The following is a 15,819-nucleotide window of genomic DNA, read 5'->3' on the forward strand; positions in this document are numbered from 1 at the left end:
CAGCCTTGGTGCAGGCCAGACAGTAACCCAGCCTATCACCAACCTCAGGAGCCACTTCTTCCTCAGTGCCAAGTTAAAAGTCTCCAGACTGTGTCACATCTGTGCCTTCCCCCGTGATTTCCCTCTCCTGTGCAGTTTGGTGTCAGCAGGACTAAGTTTGCCCACGCTGCTTTAGCTCCACAGTTCCTTTGCTTATCAAGGGGTACTGAAGGAGAAGGATAATGAAATACCCCTTTGTTTTAGCAGTCTGTAAAACTGCATTCTGAGAATAGCAGTTCGATTTTTGTTTCAAGAACAAAGTGTTCTAATTATACACTGACATGCCAAATACATTTAAAAAAAAAAAGAGGAAAGAGGCAGAGAAATGCCAAAGAAGTTACTTTTTGCCACTAAACAACTGCACAGGAACTTGCACAAGGCCACAGAGAGTAATCATTTCAAATTAAAATCAGTAGAGTTGGAGGCTTTTAGCTGCCACTTCCAGTGCAATAATGAATCACTTCACAAAACATATGACATAGCTGTGGCTCATGAACAGCCTCTGAGGAGGGAGCAGGGCTTGCAGGGACTCTGCACAGACAGCTCACAGCAGACACTGCCACACAGGCTGGGTCATTTGGAGTGGCTACTCATCAAAAGGAAGGCTGAATAAGGCACAGATGGCAAGACAAACCACAACACATCTCTGATCAAACTGTATGATCCACCCAAAAATGTTTTTCCTCATTAAATGTCATTCTCTGTTCATTAAGGAGGGCTGGTTCCAAGAGCCAGGCCATAAAAAGGCTGCAGCAGTGAGCTCCAAGTGCCCTCTCCATTTCCTGCAATTACCACTGACCACTAAAGAAGTCTGAAGCACCTTTGAAGTAATTAAACAAGTGTTGAGCATTTTTAATATATAAAAGCTCAAACCCTGACACAGAGTAGAACGTACAGCAGATGCTGCTCAAGGGGAGGATCCACCTGAGCACAGACAGAAAACCAGAACAACAGTGACCATTCTGCTCTGCAGCCACTCAGCCAGCCCAAGGGACACAGCCTTTTGCAGACTTCCTTTTTTCACTCCCCAGAAACTGCTTTCAGACACACAGTCTGCTGAGCTAGAGGAAGTCCCCTCAGTAAGCATTCTGGCCAAAAAAGCTCCCTAAAAAACGTTGCACCAGCTTTTTGCCAACACAGAAGAGCTGAACCTCAGTGCTGACTTTACTAACACACATTTCCTAACCTTGTCTCATGTCAGCCACCAAAATCTGGGACGTTGCTCAAGATCCCAGCTCACACTTCCCAAAGGGGAAATCAGAGAGCAGATGCCACTTCTCTACAAGTGACAAACCCAAGGCCATTAGAGCCAGTAGGGTCTGCCCAAGTGGGGACAACTAGAAAATTCAATTTTTCCACCTGAGAATGTCCAGATATTGCAGAGGTTTGAGGAAAACCTGCTGGTCCTCTACTACCTGTGATTTTCCTAGAAAGGATATCAAATTTATTTGATGACAATACTGCTCTGAAAGGGACAGACCTCTGGCTTCTCACTAAACAACTTTTCAAAGCTACAAATTAGAACATAAAAGCAAAAGAGCATTGACTGGACAGGTTATAAATTGGTTACCTAATGAGTCCCAGTATTCAACTAAGGACAGGTGTCTTCAAGCAGTTGGAGGGTGAGTTCCTAGAGAAGTTGGGTTCTTGGCATCAAAGTAAACATTTTCATGATGGTTCTAAAAAAAAAAGGAAAGAGTTACTGATAAAGAACACATCATAGATGGAGAGGGCAGCAAGTGAACAAGAAGTGAAATCAATTATTTAGTTCAATAATACAGGAGCAAGAAAAAACTGCTTAACAAATTTCTGCTGAGTTTAGAGAGATATAAAACTTCAACTTTATCCAAGAACCAACCTATATCAGAGGGATGGAAGGGAGCTATCCTGAAATAGGTTTGAAAGCACAGCAAGGAATTACTTGACCATGGTATTTTACCATAGCACCACAAGCACGACAGTGAATGCAATCTCCAGATAAACAGAAATTAATATTTCATTAGGCAGCCACATCACCCTTGGACTCACAAGATATGACCAACACAGCATCTAGAATAAATACAAATTTCAATTAAGGAGCTAAGGGCAGCAACAAGAAGAAAACAGCCCCCTCCCAGGCAAAGACTCTGCAAGCTTTGGCTGCAAGGAGCACACAGAGGGCTCTGTTATCAGGACCTGCAGTTGGGTACAATCACCAGGCTGCAGGACAAAGCCACAACACAGGGCACAGGCTGCAATTCACAGCTAAACAAACCCAGGCAAACAGGAGACATCAACATCAGCAGAAGGTTAAACTGCAAAAATTGAACTGACACCAGTGAGGCCTGGTTGCCAAATCTCCTTTTAGAAAATCAGCCAGCCCCCAGTAACCAAGTTAATTACAGGAGTTAATTAGGTACCACCCTCTTGTTTATGCCAAGAGCAGTCTGAAGAGATGCTTGCAATGATTCATTCTCATTTTATGAGCAATTATTTAGACAATTTGAAGCAATTGAAATATTTATTCTGTGTGATTTGGTTCATCATGGAAGCACAAGCCTGAATTCAGGTGCAGAGAATACTGGAGGTAAAAGGAGAAATACAAGAAAGAAAGTAATCCTGAAACCACACACATCAGCAGGCAAACCCTGCAGCCCAACCACCACTGCTGCCTTCTGTCTGGAGGTGGAAATTCTGCAGTTACCTCAAGTTCTTTCAATACCTTTTCTTATAAGAAATCCCTTTTCAATACACAGAAGAGGAAAAAATCCCTACATTTACGTTTTGCTCAGACAATTTTAGTAACAAAACCAAAAATTCCAATTCTAGATGGTAATTTTGGTGGTGTTTTGTAAGGGTTTTCCAGACTCCATTAAGCCAATTAATAATTTTTTAATAGGCATTAAAGCCAACAGTATCCACTTGGTAACAGTGGAACTCCAGCAGGGAGCTCTGCCCCATCAGTGCAGGGTCTCTCTTTAGTTTAAATAAGGCCATAATTTGAAGGCACATATTTAGTCAATGAATCATGGAGAAGCTAAAAAGGGAAAGCTACCATTACAGCAAAATGGTTGAGGATGAACTGTATAATATTCCAGTTCATCACATTTTCATGTGCATTTCCACTGCTGCATTCCTCAGAGGGAAAGATTCCAGCTGCTCCCGCTGCTCACCAAGCAATTCTCACCACCAAAGTAGAAATGTGCCACAGGTACTTGGTCTCTGAGATTCCACACCAGAACTGCCAGTGACCATCCCCAAAAGAGACCAATCTGTCCAGTCAGATTGAAAACATTCAGCAATTTCAAAATCTTCAGTTATTACCAACCTTGATTTCCAAAGCCAGGAATTTCCAGCAAATCAGGCTACAGGGACACTTGAAAATTTCCCAATTAATAGGTAAGGCAAAGTTCCTTGTCCTACCTAATGTCATAAGGACAGGTGCTGTTAATGGAGCAGAATTGATTTTAATTTTTTCCAGTATTTCAGGCATTTGTAGATTACCTGAAAATCACTTCAGGTTCCAGTTACACGTCAGTGTTTTCCTTGGTTATAAAAAAATTCAGCTGGACTAAACAACTTTAGATCTTTGCTTTTCTTTAACTAAAAGCCCTTGGATTTTCTGCTCCAAAAGGAGGAGTTCTGAATGGACCACACAAAAATTACAACACATTTGTTACTACTCTCTGCAATCAACCTTGCAGGGAAGTTACTGCCCCAGAGTGCCTGACAAAGGAGAAGCTGGGCTGCAATGTAGTGAAACACAGGAAAAGTCAAAGAAATCCCTTTGGGTACAGGCAGTTCCTCCTCAGTTACCTGCTCCTGGGGCCCTGATCCCAATCCCCACCCTAACCCAGCCACTTCCTCTGAATGACTCAAATTCCCATTAAAACAGACACAATCTCACCTCAAAACACAGGCATCTTATCAGGCCTCCCAGTGATGTTACCTCTACAAGTGTGATGTCACAGATGCACATGAGAGCATGATTCAGAAAATGTGGCCCAGCTGAGGAATCAAGGAAAAGCAACTGAAAGGCTCAGAGGTAAAGAATGCAAGACAAAACAACTTTGGGGGCCATTCTGCCACCTTTTGTAGTTTTCTTAATTTTTTTCCTTAACAGGACTACAGCTGTCAACAAAGGAAATAAAAGTTTCACTGCTCTAATGTTGCATTTACACCGATGAGAAATGTTTTGAAGAAACTTTAGGCTGAACTTCTGGGTGAACAGAATGTACACATGTCCAAAATAGCTTTAAAAACACTTTTATTGTTTAGTATCAATGGTCTTTATAGAAAGGGCAGATTTTTCTGGAATCTGCATTGAGTTTCATTTGGTAATCAGAGACACACAACACAATAAAGCCTTGATAAAAGCAACTCCAAAAAGCCACGTTTGAGTCACTTGATACACCAAGAAAACACAATATTCTACAGACAAAACCTTTGAATTTTCATTTTGGGAAATAAAGACATTCCTATCCTTCCTATTAGAAAAATAAACCCTTATCAGCATCTTGGGCTTTGCTCCTCCTTGATATTAGCATAAACAGGCCTTGTTTCTTAGAAATGTGATAAACACCTTCAGCCTTCAAATTCCCAAAAAACCACTGAGCCAAAACATTCTGTTGAATCAGAGTCTTTCTCTCTTTTCCTTGACTGCTCAAATAGCCAAATACTGTTGCATTTTTTAGGAATTCTTCCTTTTTAAAAGCCTAGGATATGCAAATCCTGCCCTTTGCCCTTGGAGCTGAGGAAAGGCCATATTTAGCCTCAGTGTGCATGTGAGTCAAACCCGTTATTCATGCACAGGATTATTCAATGTTTGAATCACTGTGGGTCAGAAAAGTGCCTGCACTGAGTATCCCTTCCTAGGTGAACCTCCTTTAAATCTTGCATCAGCTGCATTCGCTCTTCCTAAATTATTCAGTTCCTTGGGCGTTTTGGGTTCCACAGAAAAGCCCAGGCCTGGGAGTCCTCCCCCTGGGAATGGACAGTTTGTGCAGGCAGCTGTCACTGCAGGAGCTGCAACATTCAACTCGTGAAAAAGCTTTTTGGTGAGGCAAATGTTCAAGCACGGTAACAAAACAAAACAAAAAGTCCCAAACTGTACAGTTCTACAAAAGACTTTGCATTACTGCAGTAACTCCCGAGTTTTATGTGAATAATTAAAGATTAAAGATTGAGGAAGTGGCCTCGGATGCATCATCCTGAAAAGCACAATGTTATTGCATTTCAGATCTAGGGCAGGCAGAAAACCCCATAGCAGTGCAAAGACAAAAAACCCAAGATGAACTATTTTCTAAAAAAAAGCCACAACGAATCTTGGAGCTTATATGAATATGCATTAAAAGCTCCCCAAGCTGCCTCCCCTACATTAAATAGATTTGTTCCTGACAAGATCCTGAGTTAAAGTCACCCAGGGCTCCCTAAAGCTCGCTGGGTGTGACACCAACATCCTAAACCGGAATGCAAGCTTACCCCACGCTGTTACTTTAGGGCAAGTTCTTCAGCCCTGGATTCCAGCTAACAGGCCTGGAAATCAAAGAGCTCCTAATTACCCATGACAAACTTATTTGCAAACAGCTTGGCAGACGCACCGATACCGATCCACCTCTAGGAGCACCGTGGGAGGATGCTGATGACATCTCTGAAAGGCTAATTGCATCTGCCAGGAGCTTGAGATCATCTCCAGCCCTTTGCTCCACTGCCACCCTTTTCCAGAAGGTGAAATCAAAGAATGCTGAGCTCGTTTGCACCCAAAGCGCTTCTCGCTTTTCACAAACGCGAATTGCAAATAAAGCTGGGCGAGAATTTTGCCAAAATGCTTACAGAGTAACAGAAAACAAAGCTAAAACGATACTGGGAATTCATCTTCCACCAGGATCACACATACCTGTATCAGACCGATGGCCAGAATTGTCATGAGTCAGGAGAGTAGTCTGATACTTTTCGTCTAGAAACATGTAACAAAGGATGTTCCGAGCTTGCAAAAGTTTTATTTCCCAGAGATTGCAAAACTAAGCTTGCCAAAAAGACAGAGCACTATCGACATGCACACAGCAAGAGGCACGATTCAAGTGGGCAATGGCAGTCACCAGGATAAAGCACGATCTCAGCACAGCAGCAACACCAGCTGTCAAGAGCTGCTCAAAAATAACACAAAGAAACCAAAGAACCCTGAGAGCTTTAACGATTTTTTTTGTAAGATCGGGAGATACGTGTCTGAAAAATTACAGGCTGCTCATACCGAGAGTCAGAGACATCAAAGAACACTGAAAAATCACAAGCAGGGGACGTAAAAAAACAGGAGCTGGAAGCAACACCGTGCCCTGCTCAGCGGGCAGGCTCTGCCCGAGAGACGGGAGGCACAGCCGGGCTCAGACACTTCCCTTCCCCTGGGCACCGCCAGCTCCTCGGGCATGACTGAAACAAAGTTTATCAGCATCTACCCGTGCCTGGCACAGCCCCACCGAGCCCGGAACCCCCACCGAGCCCGGCACAGCCCCCCGGAGCCCGGCACAGCCCCCCGGAGCCCGGCACAGCCCCACCGAGCCCGGCACAGCCCCCCGGAGCCCGGCACAGCCCCCCGGAGCCCGGCACAGCCCCCCGGAGCCCGGCACAGCCCCACCGAGCCCGGCACAGCCCCACCGAGCCCGGCACAGCCCCCCGGAGCCCGGCACAGCCCCACCGAGCCCGGAACAGTCGAGCTCCTCAGGGCGTCCCGGGGAACCGCTCCGGCCCCGAGCTCCTCAGGGCGGCTGCCCCAGGCTGGAAGTGACTCCCGGGCTGGAAGTGACCCCCAGAGAGCCCCTCCGACCGGACCCTCCCACGCTCCCTCGCATCTGCCCCGAGGCACCAACCCTCCCAGATACCCTCAGAGCCGCCCCGGCCGCCCACAGCGCTCGGTGCTAGACCGGTCGCTGCAAGGCACGGCCACCACAGCGCTGGGTAGCCCATAGCCACGGAACGGGAGGTTTGCGGAGCCGGGGGAAGAGGAGCGCGGGGCCCGTTACCTGCGCCGGTGTCGAAGCGCGGCCGCCCGGCCCGGCCCCGCCGCCGCCACAGGCCCCGCGCGCGCCACTTCCGGGTGGGGGGGGCCGGGGCGCGCCCATTCAGCGCCGCGCTCGCCCCGCGCATGCGCAGCCCCGCGGGTTGGCCGGGGCCGGGGGGCGCGAGGCGGCAGCACGGCCTGAAGGGAGTGGGAGGGGAGATGATCCGGGGGATCCGGGTTCGAGCCCCGAGCCCGCTTCTTCCTGCCGCCGCGGTTGGGCGGTGGCAGCAGCAGCCAGGTGCTATCTGTCTGTCTATCTGTCTGTCTGTCTGTTTGAGGCAGCGGGGGTGGAGTTTTGTCAAAACCGAAGAACCCTGCCGCTGCGGTGGTTGTGGGGTGGCTGGTGCTCGGTGTGTCAGAGCACTGGGGCACAGTGGTGCACAGAATCACAGAATTGCTTGGGTTGGAAGGGACCTCTGCAGATCACTCAGTCCAACCCCTGGCTCCACCTGGAGCAGATGACACAGGAACGCGTCCCTCCAGAGAGGGAAATTTCACATCCTCCCTGGGCAGCTGTTCCAGTCCTTGGCCACCCTTAATGTAAAGAAGTTCTTCCTCATGTTGAGGGGTTCGTCTTGTGTTTTAACTTGTGCCCATTACTCCTCATCCTGTCACTGGGCACCACTGAGCAATGGCACCATCCTCTGCACACCACTTAGAGTGATATATTTATATTCTCTCAGCCCTCTCTTCTCTGGGCTAACCAGGCCCAGCTCCAACAGTCTCTCCTCCTCACAGAGATGCTTCAGACTCATGATCTTTGTGGCCTCCGCTGAATTCTCTCCTCTAGCCCCTTATCTTTCTTGTACTGATGAGTCCAGAACAGACTCCACCAGCTAAAGCTACCTCCCACCAAAGGCCTGAGGCAAGGAGTACTTTTAGGGCTAGCCGTGCTGCAGGAGTAGCCAGACCCTCTTTTATCTCTTTATTGAAAAGCAGCGCAGCCCCCAGGGCTCGTCTCATTCCTCCGCGCCGCCAGGGGGCGCTCTGCCACCCCCTCACCGCTCCCGCCTCGGCGCGCGCATGCGCGGTGATTCAAACGCGATGGCGGCTGCGGCGGCTCTGGGCTGAGGGGGAGCGACCCCCGCCCAGCCTCTCGCCCGCCCGCCGCTGCCTCGGCGCGATGTCCTCGGAGGCCGGCGGCACGGCGGCGGCCGGACAAACGCCTAAAGCTAAGCGGAGAGGTAGCGTGGGGTGAGGGCGGACCCGCGCTGGCTGAGGCGGGAGCCCGGCCCGGCCCGGCCTGGCCCGGCCCGGCCCGGCCCGGCCCGGCCGAGGGGGGACCCGACCTAAGCCGGGGACGGCCCGCGGTGGGCCCGGCTGAGCTCTCTTTGCTCTCTTTCAGGAGGAAGAATCGTTCAGTCTCGCTACCTGCAGTTCGATAAGAAACACAGCAAGAAGGCGCCGAAACAGCCAAGCTCAGGCGTCGCTCAGCGAAAGGCAGAAAAGGTGTGAGGAGCTGCTTGGACGTGTGGGGCTGCTTGGACGTGTGGCAGTGAGGACAAAAAACCCAAACAAACAAAAACAAAACCCAAAACAAAACGAGGGGAAAAGCGCCTCTACTGGGGTTATGAAGGAGTTGTGCAGTGCTGCCAGGTGGGAGCTTGGGACTGTACTGGATGACTTGCAAAGCAGCACGGTGCCCTGGGATTTAGTTGTGTACTGTCAGCATTTAAGTTGAAGGTAAGATATTGCTGATTATGTTCTGTCTTAGCTGTTTTCTTTATTTTCAGGATGCTTCCTCAAGTTCCTCTTCATCAAATAGTTCTCTGCCGTCGTCTAGAACTATAGCAGGATCAGTTGTCTCTCAGATTCATGAAGCTTCTGCTAGTAAGTTTTACTAGTGTTTAAAAGTTATTCTTATGTATTTTCAACCTATGAAATTCTTAACAACTCTAAGGTATTGATATTTTATGTTAATTGCATTACTGATAGTTATTATTTGTATACATAGGAAATTAAGAAACTTGATGTGGGACTAAGACAAATCAGGTCCTGGCTCTGGAACTGAGTGATTGGGTCTTTCCTGCCTTCAGCACAAGGCTTTGAATGGTTCTTTCCCTATTCCCTCACCATTACTCTGCTTTTTTATTTCATCTTTCTGTTAAACCAAATGGGAGTGACTGAAAATCTATGTCTGCAAAATCGTCCATTTTTATTTCTTTTGTTATTACCAATGGTTCCTGTCTGGTATTACTGATAGTCCTTGGTTGTCTCCACAGATATCCAGTTATTGAGACCAATTATTCCCTAGTTTTCTGTGAACTGGAACCTCAAAGGGTCTCACTTTATGGGGTCATTAGAGAGTGAGCTTTAGCCATAATAATTTTCCATTCTGGCTGCAATTCCTGTTGGTAACTTTCTTAGGAAATTCAAGAAAAAGAAGTTTTTAAGGCTGTTCATTAGAAAACAGGTGATCATTAGACATTGCTGGCAAGAGAGAGTGTTTCTGATCAGCTCCAAAGGAGCCTTGTCCAGGTGCAGTTCATCCAGGCCAAGGCCTAAGGGCATTTCTCAGGTCCTAGTGGGGTGTGAGGGGGGGGATGTGCCCAGATCAGCTTCCCTGAGCCTCTACAGCCTGGAATTGTGAATTGTGCTGAGCCTCATGCTCCTAGTTCTGCTTCTCCTGGTCTGATAACAGCTTCTTTCTGCAGGGGTGGACCTCAGCTCATTGAATCAGGCTGGTTTTGAGAAGGGTGACTTGCAGTCCACTTTGTTAGATGAAGGGAAAATGAAACTACCAGACCTTGATATTTCTGATATTAATGGTAAATTTCCATTCATATGCCATTTCTGGGTTGGGGTTTTTTTTATTTTTAATGTATGTACTGAAACTTGGGGATAAGAAATCGTTGTATTCTTGTCTATTGACAAAAGGATTTCAAGCAGAGGTACCAATACCTTTGGAGTTTAAATTAACCTTTTGATTAGTGGTATCTTCTGGGTGCTCTGTTTTTATTTAAAGTCAAAAAGTAAATAATTAAGTCAAAGATAAGGAATAAAGTTCTCTTGAGTCTTTGTTCCTGTAACAGGTGGGTGTCAGCCCTTCTGCAAAGTGGATCACATTTGTTTGTCACTTAAAGCTGAATGATCCATATCTGCTCATGAGTATAGCAGAGCCAGAAACAGAGCACAGATCTTTCTTACTGCTGCACACAAGAATTTTGAGATTATCTCTGCCTTTAAAGAACCTGGTGGTCTGTTGACCCACCCTATAGACCTCACAGAAGAGCAGCACACTGACTTTGTTGTTGTGATTCAGATAAAAGTGACCCCAAGAAGAGTTCTTACTCAGAATCTGCTTCAGATGAGGATTCAGAGACAAAGAAAATAAGTGGAGAGACTGATGAGGTGAGTCTCACTGCTTACATTGGTAAGGATCTTTATTTTGAAATGAAGATTTGATCTTTAATCTGAATTGCAGCTGAGGTCCTGGGAGGATCTAAAGCCCCCTTGCAGAAGTCAGTGCTGGCAGTGTTTGGTGTGTTGATCACACAGACACCTGGACACTGACCAGGGCTTTCCTTCCTTACTTGGGATAAAAAATCTGTTCCCATTATTGCATCTCCTCAGGTGGATTCTTCTTGCATTCCTGCCCATACTCTTTAATTATATCACATTATCTTTCAGTATCTCCTGGCATTTTTGTTCTGAGAACAAACACTGATTCAGCCTAATAAAAAGGGCCTTATTTGTGGATCTCATTCAGTGTAGCACTGGAACTTCAAAATCTCTACCAGAATTATGAAAATCTGCTGAAAATATTACAAAAGGTGGTGGAACAAAGAGATTTATTTAATTAACATGAGTGTTAAAAAACCAAAGTTTTATCATTGAGCTGTCTGTTGGCAGTGATGATTCCAGGCATGAATTGGACTATTAGTAATTAATTTGGTAATTAATTTGACCACTGATAAAACAATTGTTTAAATACCAGACTTGATGTAAAATATTCTTTTCTTTTCTGAAGGAAACTGATTCTTCTGATCTGCTGGCAGAGCTGGAATCTGAGACACTACTTTTAACTTTCCTAAGAATAAAGGTGAGAGTTGGTCCAACATTTGGTGTCTCAGATAGAACTTGATATTGAGGAATTGTTTAATTTCTTAAATGCTTCCTGACCTGCAAAAGTTGGATTTTTGTGACTGTATATGTTTATCATTTGTAAAAACAGAAGACTTGCTGTGACAACTCCTAGGGTGGATTCAGTGCCAGTTTATTAAGCTAATGCTGGTTCTTAGGAATTAAGGGGGAGGCAGAATTTTTGGGGAAGAATGTGAGTCTGTCTGGAGTTGAGGGTTGTGGCAGTGACTTTGTTCCCTCAGTGCTCTGTGTGTGTATTTTCCTTTACAAAAAGAAGCAGGGGTGGGGCAGGAGTCTTAAGAGGGTCTTTAACTCTGATTTTCTGTGCTTACTGTGTGAGGTCTCCTCTTCATTAATTGAAACTCTTTGCTCTGGTCTGAGGCTTGGATTTCTTTTTCAGAATATGTTAATTGCTCAGATATAGCATTGCTTTAATTTGGAATATTTTTGGGATGTAATAGACAGAAAAAAGGGTTGCCCAGATGGAGGAAAAAGCAGAAAAAAACTTGTTAATGATGTGTGAAGAAAAGAGGAAACAACAGGAGAAGCTCTTGGAGCTGAAACGTGAAATTCTGCTCGAGGAGAGAGAGCAGAAGCTCAGTGAAACGTTAGACAAACAGGTGAGTTTTAATTAATGCTTCTCTGATAGCTACACAAACTTTATGAAGTACACAAATTTTATGAAGTAGTCCTTGATCCAGGGGAGATTTGTCTGTTTCTGTGGCCTGCAGGGTTACAATTTCATAATCTTCAAGGAAATAAATATCTCCTTCCTGTTGAGATCTGCAGCACCTTTGTCCCTGTTGAGTTCCCTGGGGGACAGGCAGGAAGGAGAAGCTGCAGCTCCTGGGCAAGGGCAGAGATTGCAGAGGCTGCCAGGGCAGGGTTGGGTGATGCCCAGGAGGTGAAAGTACCCAAAACCACAGAGCATTGCACACTTGGGCAGCTCCAGTTGTGGTCAGGGCTGAGATGCCACCCCTAAAGAGAAGTGAACTTGATTTGCCTTGTTTGGATGTGCTAGCCACAAGTAGTTCTGGCCTAATTGTAAGAAGGTGGGTTTCTAATGAATAATTAATGTTTGAATAAGGAATTTTCGAAACTGAATCTCGCTGCTTTTTAACAAATATGCATTGAAAAAATCAAACAAGGCTTTTGGAGGACACACTTGGTAATTGCAGTCAGAGGATCTGCTATCAAATCAGATATCAGATGTGTTGCCAATCTCTCTGAGCTACAGAAACAAGGGAACTGGTCCTGAGGACAGAGAGGAAAACACAATGAACAGTTTGATAGGATTATTGCACCACAGACAGAATTCCTGTGTCAATAAGCATTTCAGAGTGGCATTTGGTTTGAGCATAGTATTTTTTGCAGTGAGCCAGGTGTGTATTACAGAGGTGCTTCTGGAGAGGTGTTGTTCAGTGTGTCTCTTGCAGATTGAAGTGCTGGCTCCCCTCGTTGCTGTGTGTGAGCAGTTTACAGAGCAATACAAAAACTTTGCAGCTTCCCTGGATGCTACAAGACACGAATTGCCCATAAAGAACATTCACATAGAAGGAGATAAGCAAACCTACCTTGGTATGAAAATTTCATTTCTCAAATTTGCTGTCAGTTGCAGTGGGTTTATGCTAAAAAAAAAAATAAAATCCTCACATTGTTACTGCTACATCTGCCCCTGCCTGGAGAAACTGTGTGTGCTCTGAGAGCCTGTGTGGGCACTGGGCTGCAGCAGTGATCACATGTTGTGCTGTGTGTAATCCTTACCTCTGTGTAACCACTTAACTACACAGATTTTATCTTCCAGCAGAGGAGAAATGAATGTTTTAAGTTAGCTCAGTCTTCACTACACCTTCTTGAGCAGGTTTCTGTGTATTTTAACTGTGTTCATGGCATTCCTCCCCCTTTCTCATTCCTAAGTTGTAGGAATGCTCTGATCTTTCTTGTTTCTGTGTTTGAGGGACAGACTCACCTGGGCAGACTTGCTCATGTTTCTTGCAGAACTGGAGCTTAAATATTATTGTGTGCTGTCTTGAATCAGAGAATATTTAATCAATCAGTGCATGCATTTTGTATTGAGGGCTGGACAAAAAGTTACATTTTTGAACTGCTGGTCTGCAAAAAACAAGATTCTTAATTCATTTACAGTAGTCTTGCCCTTTAAGACAAATGAAAAACGTTTATTGAAGAACTTAGAATTCTTGTGAGAAGACTAGAAAGGAATAGGTGCATTTTTTTGTTATGAATGTTGAAGGAAATAGCTGAATAAATTTCATAGGGGGGGTACATGTCAACAGCAATACATGAAACTGGCCAGGGAACTTTGGGTGTCTAAAACTTGTTTTTCCTCTTACATTTCTGTTAAAAACCTTTGAGATACTCTAAATGAGAGCTTGATGAGTAATTTTAATAGCCTGCTGCTGCTGCTAGTCACAACAGTGAAAAATAATTTGGCTTTCACAGTTTCATGGTGCTTTTGTGAAAGCTGAACAATATTTTTTTGTAATCTAGTTCACCTGTCTCTAGGTTACTCCAGCTGTTAATATCTTGTATTAACTGCTTCATTTTCAGTAATACCTTTAACTTCTCATGTTCTAGATGAACTGGAAAAGCAATTAAGGATCACACAGGAGCTTCTGACAGAAGTTATGCCAGACCACTCAGAGGATGGTGCAAAAGCACTTGGTGCACTGAAAGAGCTTCAAGAAGTGTCTCAGCAACTGAGTAAAGGGCTTCAAAGGTATCACAACAATTGGGTGGAAAGATTTGTTGACTAAAGATTTGGAGGAGAATCTATATCCCTTGCCAGAATATATCCAGAGCTCAGGCTGGAGGAGGGTTATCTGAGGTAGCACTAAGTGTAATTCTCTTTGTAGCACTCATATTTCTGTCCCTGCCCTGCCTGCAGTCACAGGAGGGTTTTTGAGGGTGAGCCACCTCAGTGTGCCATTCTCTGCCACTTCAGCTGAGAATTTCACTGAGCAAGAACAGACTTGGCAAGTTTAGGTACGTAGGAGTGGAGAAAGGAGACAGAAAAGTGAGCTGCAGACTGTCCTAAATAACACCCCTGCAAATGTGTCATCCTTGAGGAGGCACAAGGAGCACAGAGAAGGGTTTTCTCCTCAACTGTTGTGACAACAAATACGAAGCATCCCTGGGAGGGTGAGGAAGAGATAAAGCATGACTAATGTCCTTCCCTTCCTTTATTGCCCCAGAAGACATTAGAGTTCAAATCTTTGAAGATTAATAGACCATTAAGCCACTCAACTGCCTCATCTCTCCTCCTAGTTCTTACTTTGGAGAAGAAAATTCACATTTTACATTTGTTTTCTTCTGGTGGGTCCATAATAGGAGAAAGATGCAGATATCCAGGCATGCAGTCTTTGGGCTGAAGCAGAATCATTGTCCTTCAGAGTCACTGATTTAGCTTCATGTGTTCCAGGAGCTTCTCAGATGTGCAGAACCTGTCCTTTGAAGCCAGTAAAGAAGTTTCTCTGCATAACCAATACTTGTGTGAAGAGAAGCATGGAGTAGATGCTGTGAAACGCTGGTATTTCAACTGACTTTCTGTAGTGTTGTACTACTGGGGAGGTACTAACTCAAAGCCAGCAGCCTCCTCATCCTTTGACTGCTGCTGTGGACATCCAACTTGCCCAGTTTTCAGTGAAGCCAGCAGCAGGGCTGCTCACTGATACAGGAATTGGAGGGTGCTTCTGCAGCCTGTCCCACAGGGAGACATCGCTGCTTGCTTTCAATGGGGATTTCTGTGACAGGTTTGCCATCCCTTTCTGCCCTGACACAACTGAAAGGTAAATGATAAAACGTGTTATTCCTGCCAAATCTGACCTGTGTGGTAATTACAGCCTGAGCATTGGTTGCTCACTGAACAACTTCTGCAGGAACTCTGATTTGTCCCAAATTTCTGGATGTGCTGGGTGGGTATAAAGCACTTGCTTGGAAGGAGCCTGGTCACTTTAAACAAGTGAGAAGTTTTGGTAACTTCTCACTTCTTCTTCATTGCCTAATTGCCTTGTAAATAAATTATTGAAATTACAAATGCTTTTGTATAAACCTGACTCCTCTTTAAGGATTTTATTGTTTTTAATAATAAAGACTATTCTCCACTGCTCTATCAGTAGCCTTCAAGTTTGAGTATGTTCACTGATCTCCTGCAGCAGCTTCTGTTTCCCTCTGGCCCTCCTAAGGGCTCATACTGCACATTTCCAGTGCTGCACTTGCACACACCAATGTCCCAGTGTCCCATGAGCACCCCAAGTGCTGAGGCCACAGGATTGGGAATGGGGAGAGAAACCACAAACCTGCTCACTAAGTGCATGTGCTGTGCTAGGAACACCCAAGCCACATCTGCCATGTTTCTTCAACATAATTTCCTTCACATTTTTCTCTGGAAGACTTGTTGTAACCTGTACTTTTTAACCTGTGGAACCCCATTCTGTGATGATTTTTCACATTTCTAGCTTAAGCTGTGTCTATAAGGCTTATCCTAAGATACCTGCAGTATTATCCTTGCGCTCCTTCAGCTGCAGTTCAGGTACTACTAAAGGTCTAACTAGATTCTTTCCTCCTTTTATTAAAAACCAGGAGTAAATTAAGTAACTGGATCAGTCAATGTGCCACACCCATAAAGCAAATTGTTCAGACCTTCC

The 15,819-nt window shown here is 45.2% G+C and overlaps 2 protein-coding genes across 2 annotated transcripts in view; one reads left to right on the plus strand and one right to left on the minus strand.

Moving 5' to 3' along the window:
• MYO9B (myosin IXB) overlaps window positions 1-6,091 on the minus strand; it is a 47,080-nt gene extending 40,989 nt beyond the window's left edge. The window contains exons 1-2 of the mRNA XM_036399391.2: window positions 5,915-6,091; window positions 1,610-1,718 (exon numbers count right to left, since the gene is read on the minus strand). The gene's annotated coding sequence lies outside the window, so the exon portion shown is untranslated. The remainder of the gene's footprint in view (window positions 1-1,609; window positions 1,719-5,914) is intronic.
• A 2,044-nt stretch (window positions 6,092-8,135) lies between these two features.
• Window positions 8,136-15,284, plus strand: HAUS8 (HAUS augmin like complex subunit 8). Its single transcript, XM_036399682.1, has 10 exons — window positions 8,136-8,256; window positions 8,418-8,521; window positions 8,806-8,902; window positions 9,727-9,840; window positions 10,335-10,423; window positions 11,043-11,114; window positions 11,617-11,775; window positions 12,592-12,733; window positions 13,751-13,892; window positions 14,595-15,284. Exons 1-10 carry the CDS (start codon window positions 8,196-8,198, stop codon window positions 14,713-14,715), a joined length of 1,101 nt encoding a protein of 366 aa, XP_036255575.1. The 5' UTR covers window positions 8,136-8,195; the 3' UTR covers window positions 14,716-15,284.
• Window positions 15,285-15,819: the final 535 nt, after the last annotated feature.

This window comes from Molothrus ater, chromosome 26, assembly GCF_012460135.2.
Source record: "Molothrus ater isolate BHLD 08-10-18 breed brown headed cowbird chromosome 26, BPBGC_Mater_1.1, whole genome shotgun sequence".
Classification (NCBI taxonomy): domain Eukaryota; kingdom Metazoa; phylum Chordata; class Aves; order Passeriformes; family Icteridae; genus Molothrus; species Molothrus ater.